Here is a 22,425-nt window from a genome sequence, read left to right as displayed (position 1 = left end):
TTAAGGAAAACTTATTGATGAACGATCCAACTATTTCTTGCCATTCGTTTGTTAGTATAAAAGTCGACGAAGGAATCCACGTGCTTCTCGTGATGGCGGTGGTAAGCGAGCTAACAGAGCATAATGTATTACAAATCACATGACATGGAAAAGAGAAAGAATTCAATAAAACAAACACGCGGACACTAAACAATTGAACAGCAAATAATCAATCACCACTAATAGAGTTTTTGATGCCACGTAGCCAGATCTTCCCTCTTGGCAATGCGGACTAACTCCTCCTCAACGGCGAGTCCCTTGGGAGTAGCAAGACCAGCGACAACCCTTCCGCATTCATCAGCCAACTCACGATTTTCCTTCGTGACACGAAGGCCGAGACGAAATTCATTGACACGAACCGGCTTCTCTTTCATCTCTTCGCGAGCGACCATGACAAGGCCATACATAGCCCCTTGATTGATGCACAAAAGTCCAACGGACTTCATGAACACACGTTCACCAAGGAGACCGGTTACGTATGTAAAAGTGGCACCCTCTGTATCGGCAATTTTTGGGAGAAGTTGCGAGCTGAAGATGAAGTGAGATCGAGATCCGCTTTCAACTTTTATTCATACAAAAAGAAATAAAAATTTTTTTGTGACCTGCTCAACTTACACACTTCATCCCATTCAGACACCGGTTGGCCTATTGTCTGGCCTTTCATCCAAAAACCGCCCAATGAGCTGACCACGTGATTCACTTTAAGATTCTTTTCGTCTAGAAATTTGATTATTTGATCAACGCCGTGTGTAGTTCCAGCTGAAGCTACCACAGTGAGCAAACGCGACCTCTCATCTACATGAGAACACGGACTATGTTAGATGAAGTCACGTGAGGCACATACGACCCTCTCTACTATGCGCTCTCGCGGAGAAGGCTCAACGCCAATAATCGCAAACTTCGCTTTAAGATACCTACTTTCTTGCACAGTTGCGATGAGATCGTCTAGTCGTTGTTTCGAACGCGAAGGCACGACGACGGTCGCCCCACGCGCGAGGAAAGCACGCACGGTCGCCGAACCAATAATTCCAGCACCGCCGGCAACTAATGCAACGAGATCTTTTAGTGTCTCCATCCAAGGAACTCAAGGAAGAACTTTGAGCATGCGCGCGTATGACATTCCTCTCTTGACGTCACTGATCCGCAATGGATTCGTGCATGTGTACGGTACGCACGAATGTACCATACGCAATGGATTCGCAATGCTATTTGTCGATGGTCCCGATCGACGTCGTCTTGGTTCTCGATCTGTCGCCCTCCATCTTCAACCTTATCGCGCTCGTCTCGATTCTCATCTCTCGACTGTTCGCTTTCTATGCATTCTGGACAATCGATCACGTATCTGCTACGAAATAACCTGAAATCGTCGTCCAAGGTGCCTCGGACAGTGCGTTCACGCATTCGAAGCGATTCCTGCAGCGAAATGCAGGCGAGAGAACGTGTTCCCCACTAACGTAATAATTATTGTGCTCTATCTATCGAGTCTCTCCCCAGAACTAAAATTTCACGAAAATATACGGCTCGATATAAAGCGAATCCTCTAGAATCGATCGAGTTCGCCGCGTTCTTTTCGAAAAGGCAACTCGATCGAAGGCGTTTGAACGTTTTTGGTCGCGCTTCGTCGCGTTTTCGTCGCGTTTCGTCAACGTAAACGAAAACGTAGACGTCACATCCGGCTATACCATGCAGGCGTGCACGTGTTCGTCTCTTGTTCCCCTTTTCTTTTGGGACAAACGCTGCACGCGCACGAGCACTCCTATTATTACCTTTTTTGGTTGCGCGTAGAGGTGCAAAAAGCAACACTGTCTCTCGTGACATCGTTGCGGTTAATGACGCACACCCATCGTCCAATGAGAGAAGAGTCCGCGTCATCGTTCGTGCACGAACTAAATAAAGTCGTGCAGGACGCTCTTCCTCTTTACGTAACCCCGTCGCTTGAGAACTCGCTCGTACGTTCTTTGAGTCGTTGGAAGACAGGGAGCCAGAGGGGCCATCGATTCGACCGACTCATTCGTCCTGGAGCAACGATCTGGAAGCGATTAGAGGCACAATCCTAAGACCTCTAGGGGCTTCCTGATCGGAGTGCCGCCGTCTTTTCGACGGTGGAGCGCTTCAACTCGCTCCGTTTCACCGTAGATTTATTCTACGGTGTAATACGGGACAGCGTCGGCGTTGGCCGGCTCTCCTCCACGTCGAGCACATTACTTGCGGGCCTCTTCGGCGGTGGCGATAGCCGTCTCCCAAGGGGGCAACGAACCTCGGAGGCTCACTTATGGTGGGTTCTGATCCAATTCATGCCGTTGGTGAGGGTCGGCTGGGTTGCGAAGCGTCTGGACCTCCACGTGGTGCGACCTGGGTCATGCAAACACAGACGCGCTCTTCTTTCGTCTTTTTCGGGTAAGTACGTTGCTTCGATGAACGGATACTGGCCTCTTGTTTTTAGGTATTCGTTCTCAAGCGGTGGCAGCGACGAACTTCATTTTGCTATCCAATCAGGTGTCGGTTAGAGGCGTCACTTTGTGTCTCTGCTTTTTTCACTGCCGGGAACTTCGCTTTGCGACACAGACAATATCGCGCTTTTTTTCTGCAGTACCTTCTTAGATTGGCTCGATTTTAGGCGGAGTAGTTGGGGATCAAGATACCAGCAGTGACATATTCTTTATTGGTGAATGCCAAGACTTTTGCATACACTAACTAGACAGCGGAAAAGCTAGACTTTGCTTCCTTTTCGATGGATGGCAATCGAAGGTATTATGGATCGCACATTTACTGCGAAGAACGACGTGTACTAGAATGTTCAATTAATGTCAATATTTCCTCTATACTTCTGTCTCTATAGGTGGTCTTTCGGCGTAACATTGTGGGAAATCTATACGATTGGTTTGCGGAATTTGACACGGATTTCTAATAATACTAAGTTTCTGGCTCTGCAGGAGCGTTTCTTTACACACTTATTCCTACAGAAACTCTTCTGTCACACGTTTCAAACGGCAATCGTCTGGAGCAGCCTGAGACCCGTAAAGACTCAGTGTGAGTCAAAATGTGACGCGGCGTTTTTTATAAGACGTGAAATCCGGGTTGTAATGTTTAGGTACCGCTTGATGCTCACCTGCTGGAAAACAGATCCCGAAGATGGACCAACTTTCGAAAGCCTGTCGAAGACACTCGGACGCTTGCTAGGGGAGGAGAATCCCGATGAGCTTTACTTGGACCTTCATCATATTTCCGTAGAAGGTACAGGGGACACAGAGGAAGACATTCTATCTTACACAACTGAAGATAATGAACACGCAATGGATGAACCGGCACACTGAAAACCCTCTAAGCATAAGGAAATTGTCAGAAGAGGGCAATCTTTCATTTTATATACACTGTAGCGTCTCACCTGCTTCTTCTCACGTTTTAATGTTTGATTGTACTAGTCTCTAAGGGTTCTCTCTCTTTTAGTTCTGTTTAATGATATGTATGGGAAACTGATTGTCATTTCGCAAGAAAAAGACAGTTATCGAATTTACTGCAACAACTGCGGAATAAAAAAATTCTAAGTCCTTTGGAAATGGATAAATATTACTTCCATGCGCTCATGTTTGACGTGGCCAGTTAGTCGAGTGGTTAGGCCGGTTACCGTAACAGACAGACCCGTATGTGCAGTAGGTACAGTAGGTAGGCCTCTAGAGTTATTGGGTTCGAAACTCGGTCACGACAGAAGACTGTTCAGGAGAACTTGTATAAAACTGGTCTCGGTTATACGGTCCGTATGTGAAATCAGTAAAATTTGAGTTGAAAATTAGTAAATAAGTTAAAAACAGTTATTTTATTTTTCAAAATATTCATTTCAAAATAATTGAAATGTTTCAAAATTTTGCTAAATGCAGATTTCATAATAGTTACGGCAACGTCATAATGTTCTTTTACGGAAATAATTAAGTGTATGATGACTATTCGGACAAAATGACAAAATGGGAGTGTTTTAAACGATCACGCCTACGCATTTAAACGGCACGCCCACGCTTTTAAAGTAACGCCAACGCTTTTGTGCAGCGCCCACGAGAGAAAGAAAGCTAAGGGTTTATACTCAGAGAATATGTCGCGGACTATATCTAAGAGATTTGTCGCATCTCTGAACACTTCATATGACCCTAACCCTAGAATTTTCTCTACCTCCCAAATATTTCAAAGGAAGGTAGTATCAAAGGAGAAATTTTGTCGTACGCTTATTGTTTTCCATAGAGATAATGAACACACACACACACACACACACACACACACACACACACACACACACACACACACACACACACACACACACACACACACACACACACACACACAGATGGTTTTCTAAAGTTGCTTGCGAAGCAGCCTTTTTGCCAGTCATTCCTCTTTAGCTAAAGTTCTTCGCTTTCCATTTCCATCACAGCGACTGAATAACTAGGTGGCGGAGTGCTAATTTCCATTTCTCCAATTTTGCTTTCGTAGTTGCCCGTATTGTCTGATTCCCTTTCATTTACATTCAGAACACGTTTACGTTGAATTTTGAATCGAATAAAGACAAGTGCAATGATTGTAAGAAGAATTCCAATTGCTCCTAGCACAACATACAACACGATAGGTTTATTTTTGATACCAGACTGTAGTGGTGGCAGAGATGAAATCAATTGCGAAGTAGGAGGTACATTCGTAAGACCTGGAAGTTTAATTGTACAGCTTCGGACAACGCTTCTAAGAGTATGAGAAAATCTTACCATCAGGACAAGGGCACAGAAACCGGACTTCGTAATTGTAGCACATTTGTCCACTCGGCTGGTTCTTGTTTATGCATACAAGACCCAAAGCTGGTGTGCAAAATAGTTTTTGCCCTGTTTTCAGTGCCGCTTGATCTACGTAAACTAAACGGTTTTACTTTCACATTGTTATAATGACGATCACCCAACGGTTTGAAGTTCTGCGGCATTGCACAGAGCCAGGACGGTCGCAGATAGGGCGAGAAAATAAGTCACGCTGCTCATAATCTCCAGTGCCTCCAGGACCGTCTCTGTCAAGCCACGCTGTCCAACATCCAAAGCCTAAGCAACGCCTGGATCATACATAATCTAATAGAGCAAATGCCATACGCAAGTCAAACGGAGGTTTTGTTGGAGCTAGGTTCGTAAACATTAGTTTGATTTCTACAAACTGTGCTGGAGCCTACCGTCAACGTAGTTGCAGGGACAGAGAAACTTTACTTCGTAGTCGAGACACGTTTTACCCCAATCCTGGTCAGAATTGACGCAGAAGAACCCTACCGATGGCGAGCAGGTCAATTTTCTTCCGGTCAACTTGGCATCTATGTCTGGGTATGGACAGAACTGAGACTTCATAAGTCGGCTTTATTCTGCTGTGTTACGAGTGTGAACTGTTCTGCAACGAACTGCTTCGGGTTGCTTGCATACTTTGTATCCTGCATTGCGAAGAGTTTCTAATTTTTCATAATCCCCAGTCCACCCTGGGTTATCAATGTTGAACCATACTGTCCAACATTCTAAATTTCCAATCATAGCAACTACATTTTTTATCTGATGAACAGTTGACCTTACTTAGAACGGGAGTAGGAGTTGTTGGTAGAAGTGGCAACGAAGTAGCTGTCTGAATTTCTGATGGTCGAACCTCAACACTGACTAGAATTTGTAACACGTCGAAAGTTACTAAGACAGCCTCTATATGTTCGTTGCTTACAAGACAGTGTCGGATTGTTTAGTGGAGAAGATTCTGTAGAAATAGAGTCGGTCAAGTTTTGAAATAAATCTGCATGAAAAAAGCCCATCATTACGCAGTTCAAAATAATCGATAAACGAGCCTTTGTAATTAGGACAAGGGCACAGAAACCGGACTTCGTAATTGTAGCACATTCCACCATTAGGTTGGTTCTTGTTTATGCATACCAGTCCCATAGCTGGTGTGCAAAATAGATTTTGGCCTGTTTTCAGTGCTTCTTGATCTACATAAAAAGAACGTTTCTTTTCACATTGTTACAATGACAATGACCCAACGATTGGATGTCCTGCGGCATTGTACAGCGCCGGGACGGTCGCAGATAGGGCGAGAAAACAAGTTACGCTGCTCATAATCTCCAGTGCCTCCAGGACCGTCTCTGTCGAGCCACGCTGTCCAACATCCCAAGCCTAAACGCCTGGATCATACATAATCTTATAGAGCAAATGCCATACGCAAGTCAAACGGAGGCTTTGTTGGAGCTAGGTTCGTAAACATTAGTTTCATTATTACAAACATTGCTTGAGCCTACCGTCAACGTAGTTGCAGGGACAGAGAAACTTTACTTCGTAGTCGAGACACGTTTTACCCCAATCCTGGTCAGAATTGACGCAGAAGAACCCTACCGATGGCGAGCAGGTCAATTTTCTTCCGGTCAACTTGGCATCTATGTCTGGGTATGGACAGAACTGAGACTTCATAAGTCGGCTTTATTCTGCTGTGTTACGAGTGTGAACTGTTCTGCAACGAACTGCTTCGGGTTGCTTGCATACTTTGTATCCTGCATTGCGAAGAGTTTCTAATTTTTCATAATCCCCTGTCCACCCGGGGTTATCAATATTGAACCAATCTGTCCAACATTCTAAATTTCCAATCATACCAACTACATTTACTATCAGATGAACAGTTGACTTTACTTAGAACGGGAGTAGGAGTTGTCCGCAGAAGTGGCAACATAGTAGCTATTGTCTGAATTTCTGATGGCCGAACTTCAACACTGACGGATGTCTTGAAGGTCACAGCCGTCTACGCCAAAATATAAACCAATATTTTTCATAGGGCCTTGTACCGCGAAAGATGAAGATGAAGCTGTCAGTTTGTTACTTGTAGTTACAACGTCTGATTTTCTTGCTAAATGCGGCAAAGAGCAGAAATGCCTTAAATAACTCGAGAAACTCACTTCCTTTACCGAGAGAACTTAAAAGAGAAGATGACATAATGGCGTTGGAAGGCAGAAGTGATTCATTTTTAGCTGTAGAATTTGTAACACGTCGAAAGTTACTAAGACAGCCTCTATATGTTCGTTGCTTACAAGACAGTCTCAGATTGTTTAGTGGAGAAGATTCTGTAGAAATAGAGTCGGTCAAGTTTTGAAATAAATCTGCATGAAAAACGCCCATCATTACTGCAGTTAAAAAAATCGATGAACAAGCCTTTGTAATTAGGACAAGGGCACAGAAACCGGACTTCGTAATTGTAGCACATTCCACCATTAGGTTGGTTCTTGTTTATGCATACCAGTCCCATAGCTGGTGAGCAAAATAGATTTTGGCCTGTTTTCAGTGCTTCTTGATCTACACAAAAGAACGTTTCTTTACACATTGTTACAATGACAATGACCCAACGATTGGATGCCCTGCGGCATTGTACAGCGCCGGGACGGTCACAGATAGGGCGAGAAAATAAGTTACGCTGCTCATAATCTCCAGTGCCTCCAGGACCGTCTCTGTCGAGCCACGCTGTCCAACATCCCAAGCCTAAACGCCTGGATCTTACATAATCAAAAAAAAAGCAAATGCCGTACGTAAGTCAAACGGAGGTTTTGTTGGAGCTAGGCGAGTAAACGTTAGTTTGATTACGATAAACTTTGCTTGAGCCTACCGTCAACGTAGTCGCAGGGACAGAGAAACTTTACTTCATAGTCGAGGCACGTTTTACCCCAATCCTGGTCAGAATTGACGCAGAAGAACCCTACCGATGGCGAGCAGGTCAATTTTCTTCCGGTCAACTTGGCATCTATGTCTGAGCATGGACGGAATGGGGACTTATAACTCGGTTTGATTCTGTTTTGTTACGAGTTTGAACAGTTCTGCAGCGAACTGCATCAGGTTGCTTGCATACTTTGTATCCTGATCTGCGAAGGGTGTCTAACTTTTCGTAATCTCCAGTCCAACCTGGGTTATCAATGTTGAACCAATCTGTCCAACATTCTAAATTCCCAGACGCTACAACTACATTTATTGTCTGATAAATTTTTGACCGTACTTAAAGCGGGAGTAGGCGTTGTCGGTATATGTGTCAAGGATATAGTTGATGCCTGAATTTCTGATAGTCGTATTTCTGCTCCAAAGGATGTCTGGATGTTTACAGTCGTCTACACAGAAATTGAAATAGATGTCTAATTCAGTTTCTCTCACCGTCATAGGTGAAGGTGAAACAGTGATTTGGTTACTAGTAGATACAATGCCAGATATCCCTGCTGGTTGAAGTGTAGGAACTGGCGTACTTCTCAAGCTAGAGAACGCTCCTGAATGCGGAGATAAGGTTCTTGAGGAACACGTATCTTGAATCATTCAAAATGATTGACAACAGTCAATTGAGCATTATTACAAGTTTACCTGTCAAGCGCGATATCTTAGCAATAAGAGGTTCTCCTGCAGTTCCTTCACGCACAGCCCTTATATGTACCAAGACCTGCTTTGCTGCACCGTGAAGACTGAGACTCGCTTTAACGTCCTTCACAGTGAGACTGATGTTTTTCCGGTCTGCACCAAAGTGGCCTTCCGGAGCATAGTCAACTCGATAGGTTACTTGTGGAAGACCAGAAACTGCATTCCAATAAATATGCAGATAGCACCCGGTGATTTCCGTGACGCCAAATACCGTAGATCTGCGCGGTTCTACCGTAAGAAATGAACGGGATATCAAACATGCAGGAACAACGCGAGAGTTGATACTACTTGAATTAGGCGGCTGTTTTGAAATGCTGACGTCTAGAGAAATTTTCGATGATGGGTATGGACCCCAATTTCGGCCGAACAAAACATACTGCCCGTTGGAAGACTGGTTTTTGTATTCGGCGTAAGAAGTGAAGGATTCTACTGAACTGTGTAAACCTCCACCAGAAACAGGAAAGAAATCGATTGTGTTGGAAAGAATTTTGTCCGCCTCGTTATGACAAGTCCCATTCTCACAGCTGTTCGCATCCCAAAAAACAACCGTCAGATTGGTATCATCATCACCATAGAAGTGATCATTGCGAACAGTGAAGTAGAAGCCCACCCAAGACGGAGCGGACCTTGGAGCTACCAGAAATAGAATACCGCAATGAAATTATATAGTGTAACTAGTTTAAACCGTTTGGATAGGTTTCAATGGTCGTCTCGTAGGTGTGCCCTTGAGCACCCGTTGGTTTAACGTAGGCCCATTGAAAGACGTAAACTGTCATTGGCTGAAGGTCTGCTGCAGTCACGACATTAGGAAAAGTGACTGATGCATCGTAAATCTCCGCAATGGTCGTCCATGGATCTTCAGATCCGGCTGGCCGTTGGCGCAGAATATACACTACAGCACCAGTCACTCTGCAATATGCAGAACGAAAGCGAAGCGTTATTGACACGTTGGTTTTAGATTCGTCGTAGAAACAAGTGTTTTCTAAAGCAAAGTATGTTTGGTCGCGAAAATCATCATTCACCGGTTTCACCTTCGGTAGTCAAAGTCACCCAGCTGGTGTGCCCTACGGTCTTGTTACTGGCGTTGTCGCCGCCTTTACTGCAGGCAATTTTGGTTGGGGAGTGTGGCGACGCTTCGTCCCACATTTGCACTCGAAGGTAGTTCTTGCCCACGTAAAATCCGACTTCGGGTTTGATTTTTGCGTGGGTCAAATCAATGACGGAAGGGGACCTCTTCGGAAAGAAAGCAAGCCAAGAAGCCTGGAAATTGGTTTCATTCGTTCGGTTGCAGAAGAACGTGAGAGACGTGTTAGTGGCTAAACTGCCACTCTTTGGATAAGCGTCAAAGCCGTCGCCTTTCGCTCGCACGTAAAGAACGACGCTTTTGCCTTCTACGGAAACGAGGATTCACCCATTGTTTACATCGCAATGACCCACCAACCGTTGTAGCAAAAAACTTGCAACAGAACTATTGCCACTTTGAGAGCGTCAACGTCCATATAGACGAGAAAGAATCAAACGAGAGAGCGGATCAGATTGGCTTTCAAAATCCGCCTACCGGAACTAACCAATAAAAGAAATCCCCGTAGGAAGTTTGGGGGGTGTTATGGGCGTGTTAGGAAGAAAGTACGAGTTACAAGTCCGAGTTACTCGGCGACTAAATCCATACCTATTCCCTTTTTCTGAAGTTATCGCGTCGCTTCTCAGTGTGCTACATTTGCAGCGCTAGGTGCTCTCTTACTATCTCGTTGTTAAGAGCCAATTGCAAGTCCTAAAAAATAGTACATTGCCGGTGATTGTGAGAGCTTAGCGAAACGGAGAAAGTGCGCTAAAACGCGGTTGTCTTATAAGTGCTATTTTAGCTGTTGAAAGCTGCCTGGCTATTGCAGTCCCAACGTCACCTTACGCTGTTCAACGATGACACGTTTGTCAAGGACGATTACATAAATTTTCATAACGCGTTCTCCTGTTGCTGCAGGACAAACGCCTAGAAAGAAAACTCGATATATAGTCTCAGCCGGTTTCAATAAAGCCTGAAGTACTAGCTCCATCTACTGGAACAAAATGCAACCAAACACAGACGAACACGGTAAAGCATACGGACTTCATCTGAATAAGAGATTTGAGGATGACGAGTTGGAGGTCCCATGTAATCTTGAGTATGTAAAGAACACTCGTCACTATTACACGACTTTTAAAGAGCAGGACCTTCGAGCCTTAAAAGAAATTGAGATCTAGCAAAATTGCTAAACAATTAATTCTGAACTACCGGTATACATTGGTAAAAATCATTGAAAAATTTTCCGCCGCCGTTCACGACATCGATGTCCTGGAAAATAAAATGGCCTATTCTGACGCAGATAGTGTCGAAATTTTACCCAGAAACAGAAGTGATGCTGAATGCACTACAGCATCGCTTACTGCTGCACGTCGAGCTGCTCTCTAGCATTACGAAAAGTGTTCTGAAAAAGAAATTTAGTGTCAAGGCTTTCCTGACATCGTTTCTCGAACCATTCGACGCCATTTCGTCATGCAAACACGTCGAAAAGACATCTAGCGATAAGAGAGTTACACGAATGGCGCGCGCTTGGAAGCCAGTAACTATCTGACCAGCCAACAAAAGGGAAAAGACGAGTAAAAATTCCGTCGCCCTCCAGGGCCCCTGGTCGCCCTCCATCTTGAACCTTAGCGCGCTCGTCTCGATTCTCTTCTGTCGACTGTTCGATTTCTATGCATTCTGGACAATCGATTACGTATTCGCTACCAAGGAATATTCGAAATGACCTGAAATCGTCGTCCAAGTGCCTCGGACGTACAGTCGTTCACGCATTCGAAGCGATTCCTGCAGTGAAATGCAGGTGAGAGAACGCGTTCCTCTCCATTCCCACGAGCAAATACGTGCTCTTTCTATCGACTGTGCTCCCCAGAACTAAAATAGCACGAAGCTACGGCTCAATATATCGCGAATCCTCTAGAGTCGATCGAGTTCGGCGCGTTCTTTTCGAAAAGGCCACTCGATCGAAGGCGTTTGAACGTTTTTGGTCGCGCTTCGTCGCGTCTTCGTCGCGTTTCGTCAAAGTGAACGAAAACGCGTAGACGTCACATCCGGCTATGCCATGCACGCGTGCACGTGTTCGTCTCTTGTTTCCACTTTTCTTTTGGGACAAACGCTGCACGCGCACGATCACTCCTATTATTACCTTTTTTGGTTGCGCGTAGAGGTGCAAAAAGCAACGCTGTCTCTCGTGAGATCGTTGCGGTTAATGACGCCCCATCGGAAAAGAGTCCGCGTCATCGTTCGTGCACGAGCTACATAAAATCGTGCACGACGATCTCCCTCTTTACGTAACCCCGTCGCTTGAGAACTCGCTCGTACGTTCTGTGAGTCGTTGGAAGACAGGGAGTTAGAGGGGCCATCGATTCGACCGACGCAATCGTCCTGGAGGAACGATCTGGAAGTGATTAGAGGCGCAACCCTAAGACCTCTAGGGGCTTCCGGATCGGAGTGCCGCCGTCTTTTCGACGGTGGAGCGCTTCTCGCTCCGTTTCGCAGTAGATTTATTCTACGGTGTAATACGGGACAGCGTCGACGTTGTCCGGTTCTCTTCCACGTCGAGCACATTACTTGCGGGCCTCTTCGGCGGTGGTGATAGCCGTCTCCCGAGGGGGCGACGAACCTCGGAGGCTCACTTATGGTGGGTTCTGATCCAATTCATGCCGTTGGTGAGGGTCGGCTGGGTTGCGAAGCGTCTGGACCTCCACGTGGTGCGACCTGGGTCACGCAAACTCAGACGCGCTCTTCTTTCGTCTTTTTCGGGTAAGTACGTTGCTTCGATGAATGGATACTGGCCTCGTGTTTTTAGATATTTGCTCTGAAGCGGTGGCAGCGAAGAACTTCATTTTGCTATCCGATCAGGTGTCGGTTAGAGGTGTCACTTTGCGTCTCTTCTTTTTTCACTGCCGGGAACTTTGCCTTGCGACACAGACAATCGTGCGCTGTATTTCTGCCGTACGTTCTTAGATTGACTCGATTTTTAGTAGATATGCATATAACCGGGATTTTCTTCTCACGTGCGCCTATCGTTTTCTACTCCAGCTGCAAAGCCAATTAGATTGACGCAAACCGGGCCGACCGCTTTTCAAGTTCTGTTTGCTTGTTGGCCATCGATGCATTGTTACTCTTTCTCCCTAAAGTGCAGGCTTTTTGTGCATCATATTAGAAATAAATAATTTAATATTTAGGCTCGTATAGCATTGCTAGACCGTTGACTGGATCTGAGAAACGAAATCATGTTTTACGCGATTGATACATCTAACCTACAAGAAACAGCCGAAACCGACACAAAGAAGATGCTTTGCTTATACGCTTTCGGAGATTGCGGAGACTCGGTCGAACTAAAGAAGAAATCTACCCAAAATAATTGTGATTGTTCAGGATTTTCAGATTTCCAGAGTCAGACTAACTTCAAACCATTGCTAGGCATCTTTTCATCCTGCTTACGAGCTCCTAATTTTCCGTTGCCATTTATTATGTCTTCTTACATAAACAACAGTAACGAGACAGTCTGTTCAATGGACTTTCTACCCACTAAAAGTCCATGTTTGCAAACTTGCGGCATGCACTGCTCCCCTTTGTGTAACCAACCGGGAAGTTCAAAAGGCGCAAAATTTTTTTACATCGTATTTTACATAACAATTGCGCTATACTGGATTTGCATTGCGGTGCTGTTTATCACTTGGCTTAAGCTAAGAAAATTGTAAACGAAAAGCTTCAAAAAATTAATAACGTTTCAGTAACGTTTGCCATTTTATTTAGAGCCAGTAATCCGGCTCAAACCGGATTGTCTTTCTGCTTGCCACTCAGAGTTATCTGTAATTTTCGATTAAATATAGAATATGCGTTGATTATCTGCCATGTAATTACTAGATATTGCTCTAAGCATGACTTTCATTTTTGTCAAAGACTATATACTGTAGGACCAATAACCGGTTTGAATCTATGTACAATCCGACAAACCTCTGCCTTATGCAAGGAATATTGGCATTGCTAATAATTGACGAGAAAACACACATTAAATCGATTTAGGATATCTCGCCCAATTTGGGATACTCTGGTTTGTCTTTTCCTGGCTAAACTCTGTGATCAATGCACTAGTAACCGTGTGGAGCCTCGAAAGGTTTAGCGAGAAACGTAGAAAAGCACTTTTCTTCTTTCAGATAACCCTATCAATAATCGCACCGGGAGGGCTTGTCGCCTTCGCCTTACTACGTCATATTCGCTACTCTGGGACGAATGTTTACAGCATGTTCTGCGTACCTACAATCTACAGGTTTTTTTACACCTACACATTGCCGGTCAATGGCATTGTTTTCTGTGGAACAATAGTTTCGGCTATTGTTATGTACAATTTCTATCAGGTAAGTATAGTTTCCATTATTGAGATTAGGCAGTATAGCTACCGGTTTCTTTTCTAAGGCAAAAAAGTCTGCCTTTTTTCAGTACTCCCCCGACAGTAGTCAGAAAACCTTTGAAGCTTACTCGTTGGTTCAAAAGAGATTCTTCTCTCTGTCAATTCTAATATCTCTTTGTTTCGCCTCATTTGCAATTGTTTCTATAATTTATGCGCGAACATCTATTCCGCGTCTAGGAAAAGCTTTGAGCTCGCAAAAATGCTCTAACGAGTCCCAACGGTGCAGATCTGACTTTCAGGAACCAACTCAAGCCTCCCTTGCACCAATAGCCGGCTGCTTACTTTTTTGGCTTTGTGCGGCTGCTGTGGTGGCTTATGCCCTCATACCTAAGGCAGCCAGAGCCTACTGGCTGCAACTGTGGCGAAAATGCAAACGACGAAATAGGAGCGTACGTTCAGATAATACCACCGAAAGCTCGACAGGAAGAACACGTCTATTCTCCTCCTCAAGCGAATACAGTGTAGAGAGCAGTACGTAATTTGCCAGTATTCGAACATGCATGCATGGTACCGTGGATTATGAGAAAAATACGCTTATTCACTTCGCCTTGTTACGAGTCATGTCTGGATATCCAGTGCCGCGTACAGCCGTCGATCATGGTCAGTTGAGTGACTTTAGTGCGCCTGAATCAATAGGATTTGGGTTGTCGTCCACCAACATGTATTGCACTATTTAATGAATTGACACCGATCCTTCTTCATTAATTAAGGCAGTGGGAACGGCTATTTAAAATACCAATAATGGAACATTTTAAAATGCATTCTGCTCTTCGAAGAATGCTTACTCAAAGGATCTTCTTTCGGGGAATTTAATTAACATCTACTGACCACCACTAAGGCATCCCACGAAAATGAATAATTGGAATTAAATATGCAGGTTCCAGCTTTGGACCGAGTCAAAATCATTGAAGCTTCCAGCTAAATACCCATACCTTCTCCATGATTCCTCCTGACACGATTCTCAGAATCAATCTCTACGTTTGAATGTTTCCAATTGAATTGGTGCAGTGCCTGCGTCTCTTCGCGAAATCTGAACCGTCTTCTATGCTGCATTAAAATCGTTCCTAATCGCCCTTAGCCGTGCTTTTGACCTATAGACGTCAATTTGCCCTAACCCGCATAGCTTCGCTACGGCTCACGTGTTTCTGAGAGATAATTAAAGATTTTCTCGTGTTAGATGAGTTCCGTAGTTCGTATTTCAAAGCCTCGCGTCGGTCTAGGTGCTCCTGATCGACTTCAAACATGAAATTTGGCGAGCGGTGATGGCGCACGTGATCGGTTGAGGAAAAACTTATTGAGCGTGCTTCTCGTGATGGCGGTGATAAGCGAGCTAACAGAGCATAATGTATTACAAAGCACATGACATGGAAAAGAGAAAGGATACAAAAGCCTTCATAAAACAAACACGCGGACACTAATCAATCACCACTAATAGAGTTTTTGATGCCACGTAGCCAGATCTTCCCTCTTGGCAATGCGGACTAACTCCTCCTCAACGGCGAGTCCCTTGGGAGTAGCAAGATCAGCGACAACCCTTCCGCATTCATCAGCCAACTCACGATTTTCCTTCGTGACGAGAACACCGAGACGAAATTCATTGACACGAACCGGCTTCTCTTTCATCTCTTCGCGAGCGACCATGACAAGGCCGTACATGGCCCCTTGATTGATGCACAAAAATCCAACGGACTTCATGAACATACGTTCACCAAGGAGACCGGTTACGTATGTAAAAGTGGCACCCTCTGTATCGGCGATTTTTGGGAGAAGTTGCGAGCTGAAGATGAAGTGAGATCGAGATCCGCTTTCAACTTTTATTCATACAATAAGAAATTATAAATTTTTTCGTGACCTGCTCAACTTACACACTTCATCCCATTCAGACACCGGTTGGCCTTTGTCTGGCCTTTCATCCAAAAACCGCCCAATGAGCTGACCACGTGATTCACTTTAAGATTCTTTTCGTCAAGAAATTTGATTATTTGATCCACGCCGCTTGGAGTTGCAGCTGAAGCTACCACAGTGAGCAAACGAGACCTCTCATCTACATGAAAACACGTGAGAAAACGGACACTGCATGAAGTCACGTGAGCCACATACGACCTCTCTACTATATGCGCTCTCGCGGAAAAGGCTCAACGCTAATAATCGCAAACGTTGCTTTAAGATACCTACTTTCGTACACAGTGGCGATGAGATCGTCTAATCGTGGTTGCGAACGCGAAGGCACGACGACGGTCGCCCCAAGCGCGAGGAAAGCACGCACGGTCGCGAACCAATAATTCCAGCACCGCCGGCAACTAATGCAACGAGATCTTTCAGTGTCTCCATCAAAGAATGCGAGAGGATATGGCAAAAACTATGAGCATGCGTGCATTTGACATTCCTCTCCTGACGTCACTGATTCGTCCAGATCTCCTACTCCCAAGTCGATCGATTGTCCGAATTCCTTCGCAATGCCATTTGCTGAATGTCTCGATCGACGTCGTCTTGGCTCACGATCTGTAGAGTCGTTCCGGTACTTTCGGACGGCATGTAGGGGAGGGGCGCCAAACTGCACCGACCTCAAAAATCGTCGGTTTTTGTCGAGCAATCTTGTTTCGACTTCCCTCTTTTTGGCCTCGCTAAACCGGCAGAGTCAGCGCTTTCGAATGCACCTAGCCTTGACCGCGTGCGTTGCTCTGACGATGTTTAGGGGCCCTTCGAAGTCGATTACAGGAAACCACGTGCGATCATCAAGGTCTCCTAAATACCGGACACGTAATATCTCCTGAAATAAGAGGTTACTAAATACAACCAGACTCTAATCTGGGGTAAAATTTATCGCTGAATCCATTGGTGCTAATGGTTCTTCTCTCAGATGCATTTCTACTGCTCAAAACGGACTCAAAAGGCGCGATCGAGGTCCTTCATCCAAGCAAAAACCTTTCCAACATCGCTGTTTTTGTTCAGAACAGTACCAGATCGTGTATAAATCTGTAAGAACTGTTCGCGAAGGTATTGGCGGTGAAACCATAGCTGGAAGACCTCATTTTCGCATCCAAAACGACTTTTTGCGAATCGTCATGAAAATCCTGAAATCGAACTAAGCAAATATTACAGCAGAGCAATACGTCATTCTTCTACGCTTGTGTTCTTGACAATTTTGTGTTACTTTCAGATGATTTTGTCAAGTTTTGGTATGCAGGGTGCTTTGCTTCAGCAAGACGAACCATCACTGTCTTTTTCCTCGATTGCTTCGACGTAATAGCTTGGTTTAACCTTTCTAAGCTGTTTTTATTCAAACTAGCGAAAAGGCGGGACAAATGACTGATAAGGTTACTTTTCGTCGGCCAGGTGTATAAAGGATTCGCTCTGAAGCATAGTGATTTTCTGACTGGAGAGCTGCAAAACCTTCATCTAGCTCTCCAGAGGCAGAAAGGTGAAAAAACTGCATGATACGTCGAAGCAATGGACGAAAAAGACAGTGCTGGTTCGTCTCGCTGAAGCAAAGCACCCTGCATGCCAAAACTTGACAAAATCATCTGAAAGTAACACAAAATTGTCAAGAACACAAGCGTAGAAGAATGACGTATTGCTCTGCTGTAATATTTGCTTAGTTCGATTTCAGGATTTTCATGACGATTCGCAAAAAGTCGTTTTGGATGCGAAAATGAGGTATTTCAGATACGGTTTCACCGCCAATACCTTCGCGAACAGTTCTAACAGAATTATACACAATCTGGTACTGTTCTGAACAAAAACAGCGATGTTGGAAAGGTTTTTGCTTGGATGAAGGACCTCGATCGCGCCTTTTGAGTCCGTTTTGAGCAGTAGAAATGCATCTGAGAGAAGAACCATTAGCACCAATGGATTCAGCAATAAATTTTACCCCAGGTTAGAGTCTGGTTGTATTTAGTAGCCTCTTATTTCAGGAGATATTACGTGTCCGGTATTTAGGAGACCTTGTTGATCGCACGTGATTTCCTGTAATCGACTTCGAAGGGCTCCTAAGCATCGTCAGAGCAACGCACGCGGTCAAGGCTAGGTGCATTCGAAAGCGCTGACTCTGCCGGTTTAGCGAGGCCAAAAAGAGGGAAGTCGAAACAAACTTGCTCGACAAAAACCGACGATGTTTGCGGTCGGTGCGGTTTGTCGGGGACTTAGGTGCCCCTCCCCTAGATCGGACAGTTCGTGTGTGAGTTGGAGACGGTAGATCCAAACCGCTTTTGGCTGATCTTCTTTCTTGTTCTCTTAGAGATTGCTCACTAAAGTTTCGGCTGGATCGAAAGAGCCATCGCCAGATGACACGCCATTATTCGAGCAAGGTCAGTAACACGTACTTTCGGACACCCACATGCGATACGGACAAAGCGATTTTCTTCAAGATAATCACGAGAAAATAGGAAAAGTTATATACCGTTGGAAAGCTCTTTCTTTGCTCTTTCATCCTATATTAATTATTTAATTAAATTTGCTCTCTCGATAACGGTAAGTTCTGTCCTAGGAAAACTATATATCGTTCGAAAGCGTAAACACTGCTCTATCGAACGCCGTTGACATTTTGTAGATAGGCCTAACGGCTGCCGAGAAAATCGCATTTGAATAGAGCCGCCTCGGGTATCAAAAGTGTCGGACACTCGTTTTTACTTTTCAAGTGAATCTTTAGATCAGTCGCGTGTTAGAGGAAAACAAGGATCACTAAGCACTCCAAAATAACAGAAGAGACTCTCAGAAACGGCCCCAAGCATGGAAACGTAACAATCAGGCTCTCAAGAACGACTTTAGGCATTCAAAACAAAAGGTGAGGCTCCCTAAACCCGCCTTAGGTCATTCAAATGAAGCTAAGAGCTCTTGGAGGCGATCTCAGATGTCTTTGTACAGTCGAAATCACACTAGTTTCTTCTCCCGCTTCCTCTAATATAGTATTCACGAGTGGTCTTTCCGTTGCTTTCTCAGGCTTTTGCCTTGCATTGCCCGCCTTTGGGCTTCTTTTCTATGTCGCCTTTCTTATCTAGATTTTTCTCTTTTATTCTTTTTTTCATGTTGGCCTCGCTTTGTCATGATTTAATTTTTGCGTTGGCAAACTTCTGTAGGGGTTCTGAAGCTGAAAACATTGAAAAATAAGCTCGAAAAGTGAAGTGACTGCAGCTTCAAGCCCCCAATTAAACCAGCTGGCTGGCTTGCCTGCCTTTAATTAATTGCCCAAATTCTACGGCTCAAATTCTACGGCTTCAGAAAAGAAACAGAAGTCTTCTAAAGCAGGAATAATGAAAAGCCAAGCGAACGTAGAAAAATATAAGCGAATTTTTGAGAAAAGATGACATAGACAGTGCAGAAGTGGCCAGTGTGAAAAACGCAAAAGCTTCAGGAGAAGTATATGAAGGAAAATGAAAGGCTCTAAACGGAAAACGTTGGCAAGGCAAAAAGCCTCTGAAAAGAAACTGTTGATAGAGACAAAGAAAACTGAGGATAGACCACTCGTGACGCGATCTCAAAGGAAGCGAACAGCAATTTTTGACTGTGCAACGACATCTGAGATCGCCTCCAAGAGCTCTTTGCTTCATTTGAATGACCTAAGGCGGGTTTAGGGACCCTCACCTTTTTGTTTTGAATGCCTAAAGTCGTTCTTGAGAGCCTGATTGTTACGTTTCCATGCTTGGGGCCGTTTCTCTGAGTCTCTTCTGTTATTTTGGAGTGCTTAGTGATCCTTGCTTTCCTCTAACACGCGACTGATCTAAAGATTCACTTGAAAAGTAAAAACGAGTGTCCGACTTTTGATACCCGAGGTGGCTCTATTCAAGCGCGATTTTCTCGGCAGCCGTTAGGCCTATCTACAAAATGTCAACGGCGTTCGATAGAGCAGTGTTTACGCTTTCGAACGATATATAGTTTTCCTAGGACAGAACTTACCGTTATCGAGAGAGAGTCTCTGTCCGGATATGATACCTCCGTCCGAGATTAGATTACACCCTAAAAAACAGACAAAGCCGTTTCTCTCCTCTCCTCGGCACGATGCCTTCGGAACTTATCAATCGAAGAGATCCTTATGGCTTAAGCTTGCAGTGAAACCAGCACTGGCTGGCTTCGATTTGCAGAGAAGGCGCAGTGCTGTCCGGGAAACGATAGTGTCCGAGGAATGATACGGGACCTTACACCACATGACGTCAAAGCTCCTCATGAATTCTTCCACGAGTCCGTTTTCTTACAAGATCTCCTTTTTCAAAGCAGATCGATCGTCCGAATACCTTCGAAATGTCCAAAGTCTTCGTTTGTCGATGGAGCTGATCGACGTCGTCTTGGCTCTCGACGACGGCGTCGAAATTCCGGCTCATCGACTCGTCCTCGCCTCAGCGAGCCCATACTTCCGTACGATGTTCAATGTCAATATGCGTGAATGCGGCGAGAGACGTGTTCTCCTTGGCGACGTCGATTCGGCTTCCGTGAAGGCGCTCGTCGATTTTGCCTACACGGGAGAAATTGACGTCATTTCCGATAATGACGTGACACTTTTCTGTGCTGCTCATCGGCTACTCTTTGAGGATGTTGTCGACTATTGCTGCGAGGGGCTGGCTAAGGGCATGAAAAAGTCAAATTGCCTCAGATAGTTGGAGTTTGCTGATCAGTACAATTGCCAGAAGTTGCTCTCTGTTGCCGATCGACACGTCGCTTTTCATATCGTCGATTTGGCAGAGACGGATGAGTTTCGACGTCTGTCACTGGAGCACGTCTCTCGATTGTTGGCCTCGGATGAACTTGCTGTGTCAAGAGAGGAAGAAGTGTTGGACATTGCCGTGAAATGGTTTCAACACGACGAGGACAAACGGAAGTCGACTATGGAAATATTAGCGAAATCAATTCGATTTTCTCTCATTTCAGAGCAGTTCGTTCAGGAATCTGTTCTATCTCATTCGGTGTTTTGTGACAACGAGGATCATTCTAGTCTTATGGTTGAAAAAGTGTCAGCCCCAGAAAGACGCCCGTCTCCGTGTCGACTTGGGAGCAGCAAAGTTCTATTGGCAGTCGGCGGATTCGTTGGTACCGTAACGCAGGAGTGTGCAGCTGATCCCGATGAACTAACTAATACAGTTGAATACTATGATCCTCTGTCGAATGTCTGGAAAGAGTTTCCGTCGATGAATGAAGGCCGGTATAACCCTGGCGTCGTCAACCTAGGCGACAGTGTCTATGCGGTTGGAGGATTTTGGACGCAATCTGTGGAGCGCTATGATAACACAAAATGCCGTTGGGTGGAAGACGTTCCACCCATGAAGGCCAGTCATACTGGAGAAGGAGTTCTTGTTTATGAAGATCGAATCTATGCAATGGATCGTACACCAGAGCAATACAATCCGGTGACGAATACTTTGACGGGTCTCCATCCAATATCAAGGGATGTCGTCGTTACGGGAGTCACCGTTTCGAATGATCAGTTCTATGTTGTCGGTTCTGAGTTTGGGTGTCATTTCACAAGTCAGTGTTCAGGTGACTTCGGTATTTTCAAGTACGATCCCCATGCAGATCGTTGGCTAGACGTCTCTTTCTTCAACTGCAAAGCTCATTGGAGATTTGTATGCTTGTGCGCAGACGGAAACTGCTTGCATTTGTGGCGGGAGATTAAATGCGCTTTTGATCATGTCAGGTTTGACAAACGAAATGGGCAAGTTACTAGTTTTGAAATTCAGAAATGTCCCTCCTTTCTGAGGAGTTTTCACTATTTCTATCAGAATACTTACTGTCTCTCTAATGGAAAGGAGTATAGCGTCGGTGGTGTGATGAAAGGCGAAGGTGGTTCAGCCTTTGACACACGCACCTTCTTTTGGTATGATATGAGCAAGGAAATGGCAGAGTACGCGGAGGGCCCTTGTCTTATAAACAAGCGTTCAAAATGTGGAGTCGCGGCAATTGACAGATGTCTGACTTTCAATCTTTTTTGAATGTATACATTGTGTTTGTATTTCCAACCTTTTCTAGCCAAGATGTGTTTAATGTTAGCTTATTGTATTCTTCTCTAAACACGATCGTTGTTTTTCTGATACAGTATGTTTCATATGAGTTCGTACGTACCATTGGCCCCTTTCTTCGTCGCAGTTCTTCTTTGATATCGCGAAAGATCGAGAGTACATCGTGGGAACTTCGGCGTCGAGGCGCGAAAGCGCATTTTGGTGAGGGAGGCAACTGATCGATTGATGAACGACCAATAAAATCGCAGGAACGAGTTTGGCACGTGCCATTGATGTAAAGAAGCCGTACCTTGCATTTGGCTCCAAACGTGTTCTTTGAACCCCTTTGCACTGTCGGGTGACGGGCGAGGAAAAGGAAGAACCGAAATATATTTTATTAATCTTTCTTCCACGTGGATACGTGCTAATAATACAAATATCTATGTTTATACGTCGTGTGCTTATCCGGGTAATGGTCTGAGAAAAAGCAAACCTTTAGACTGAGTATTTTCGCAAGGCGCGCTTCACTCTAGCGGATTGGCTTTTCAAAGCAGCTTCTCCACGTGCTGG

General features: G+C 44.8%; 4 protein-coding genes and 2 long non-coding RNA genes across 6 annotated transcripts; 2 read left to right on the top strand and 4 right to left on the bottom strand.

Moving 5' to 3' along the window:
- Positions 1 to 127: 127 nt before the first annotated feature.
- On the bottom strand, positions 128 to 1,137 carry LOC136195119 (dehydrogenase/reductase SDR family member 2, mitochondrial-like). Its single transcript, XM_065984387.1, has 3 exons — positions 958 to 1,137; positions 655 to 834; positions 128 to 601 (listed from the first exon to the last, which is right to left on the bottom strand). Exons 1-3 carry the CDS (start codon positions 1,112 to 1,114, stop codon positions 219 to 221), a joined length of 720 nt encoding a protein of 239 aa, XP_065840459.1. The 5' UTR covers positions 1,115 to 1,137; the 3' UTR covers positions 128 to 218.
- Positions 1,138 to 2,002: 865 nt separating this feature from the next.
- LOC136195166 (uncharacterized) lies at positions 2,003 to 3,528 on the top strand. Its single transcript, XR_010671816.1, has 3 exons — positions 2,003 to 2,824; positions 2,879 to 3,069; positions 3,131 to 3,528. It is a non-coding gene; the product is annotated as an uncharacterized lncRNA (long non-coding RNA).
- An 872-nt stretch (positions 3,529 to 4,400) lies between these two features.
- Positions 4,401 to 5,579, bottom strand: LOC136195427 (mucin-5AC-like). Its single transcript, XM_065984751.1, has 6 exons — positions 5,426 to 5,579; positions 5,231 to 5,371; positions 5,136 to 5,180; positions 4,974 to 5,105; positions 4,785 to 4,919; positions 4,401 to 4,726 (listed from the first exon to the last, which is right to left on the bottom strand). Exons 1-6 carry the CDS (start codon positions 5,574 to 5,576, stop codon positions 4,428 to 4,430), a joined length of 903 nt encoding a protein of 300 aa, XP_065840823.1. The 5' UTR covers positions 5,577 to 5,579; the 3' UTR covers positions 4,401 to 4,427.
- A 1,541-nt stretch (positions 5,580 to 7,120) lies between these two features.
- Positions 7,121 to 9,465, bottom strand: LOC136195295 (uncharacterized). The gene is made up of 11 exons (XM_065984599.1): positions 9,148 to 9,465; positions 8,751 to 9,095; positions 8,409 to 8,690; positions 8,208 to 8,353; positions 8,056 to 8,164; positions 7,866 to 8,000; positions 7,672 to 7,812; positions 7,595 to 7,621; positions 7,416 to 7,547; positions 7,309 to 7,364; positions 7,121 to 7,135 (listed from the first exon to the last, which is right to left on the bottom strand). The coding sequence occupies exons 1-11, from the start codon at positions 9,236 to 9,238 to the stop codon at positions 7,121 to 7,123; spliced, it is 1,479 nt and encodes a 492-aa protein (XP_065840671.1). The 5' UTR covers positions 9,239 to 9,465.
- A 10,113-nt stretch (positions 9,466 to 19,578) lies between these two features.
- On the bottom strand, positions 19,579 to 19,992 carry LOC136195285 (uncharacterized). Its single transcript, XR_010671859.1, has 3 exons — positions 19,826 to 19,992; positions 19,697 to 19,746; positions 19,579 to 19,649 (listed from the first exon to the last, which is right to left on the bottom strand). It is a non-coding gene; the product is annotated as an uncharacterized lncRNA (long non-coding RNA).
- Positions 19,993 to 20,073: 81 nt separating this feature from the next.
- LOC136195456 (kelch-like protein 20) lies at positions 20,074 to 21,849 on the top strand. The gene is made up of 2 exons (XM_065984782.1): positions 20,074 to 20,415; positions 20,521 to 21,849. Exons 1-2 carry the CDS (start codon positions 20,074 to 20,076, stop codon positions 21,847 to 21,849), a joined length of 1,671 nt encoding a protein of 556 aa, XP_065840854.1.
- The last annotated feature ends 576 nt before the right edge of the window (positions 21,850 to 22,425 follow it).

The sequence above is a fragment of the Oscarella lobularis genome, chromosome 14 (genome assembly GCF_947507565.1).
Source record: "Oscarella lobularis chromosome 14, ooOscLobu1.1, whole genome shotgun sequence".
Taxonomy (NCBI): Eukaryota; Metazoa; Porifera; class Homoscleromorpha; order Homosclerophorida; family Oscarellidae; genus Oscarella; species Oscarella lobularis.
The sequence above is the reverse complement of the archived record's forward strand: the minus strand, read 5'-3'. Positions and strand labels throughout refer to the sequence as shown.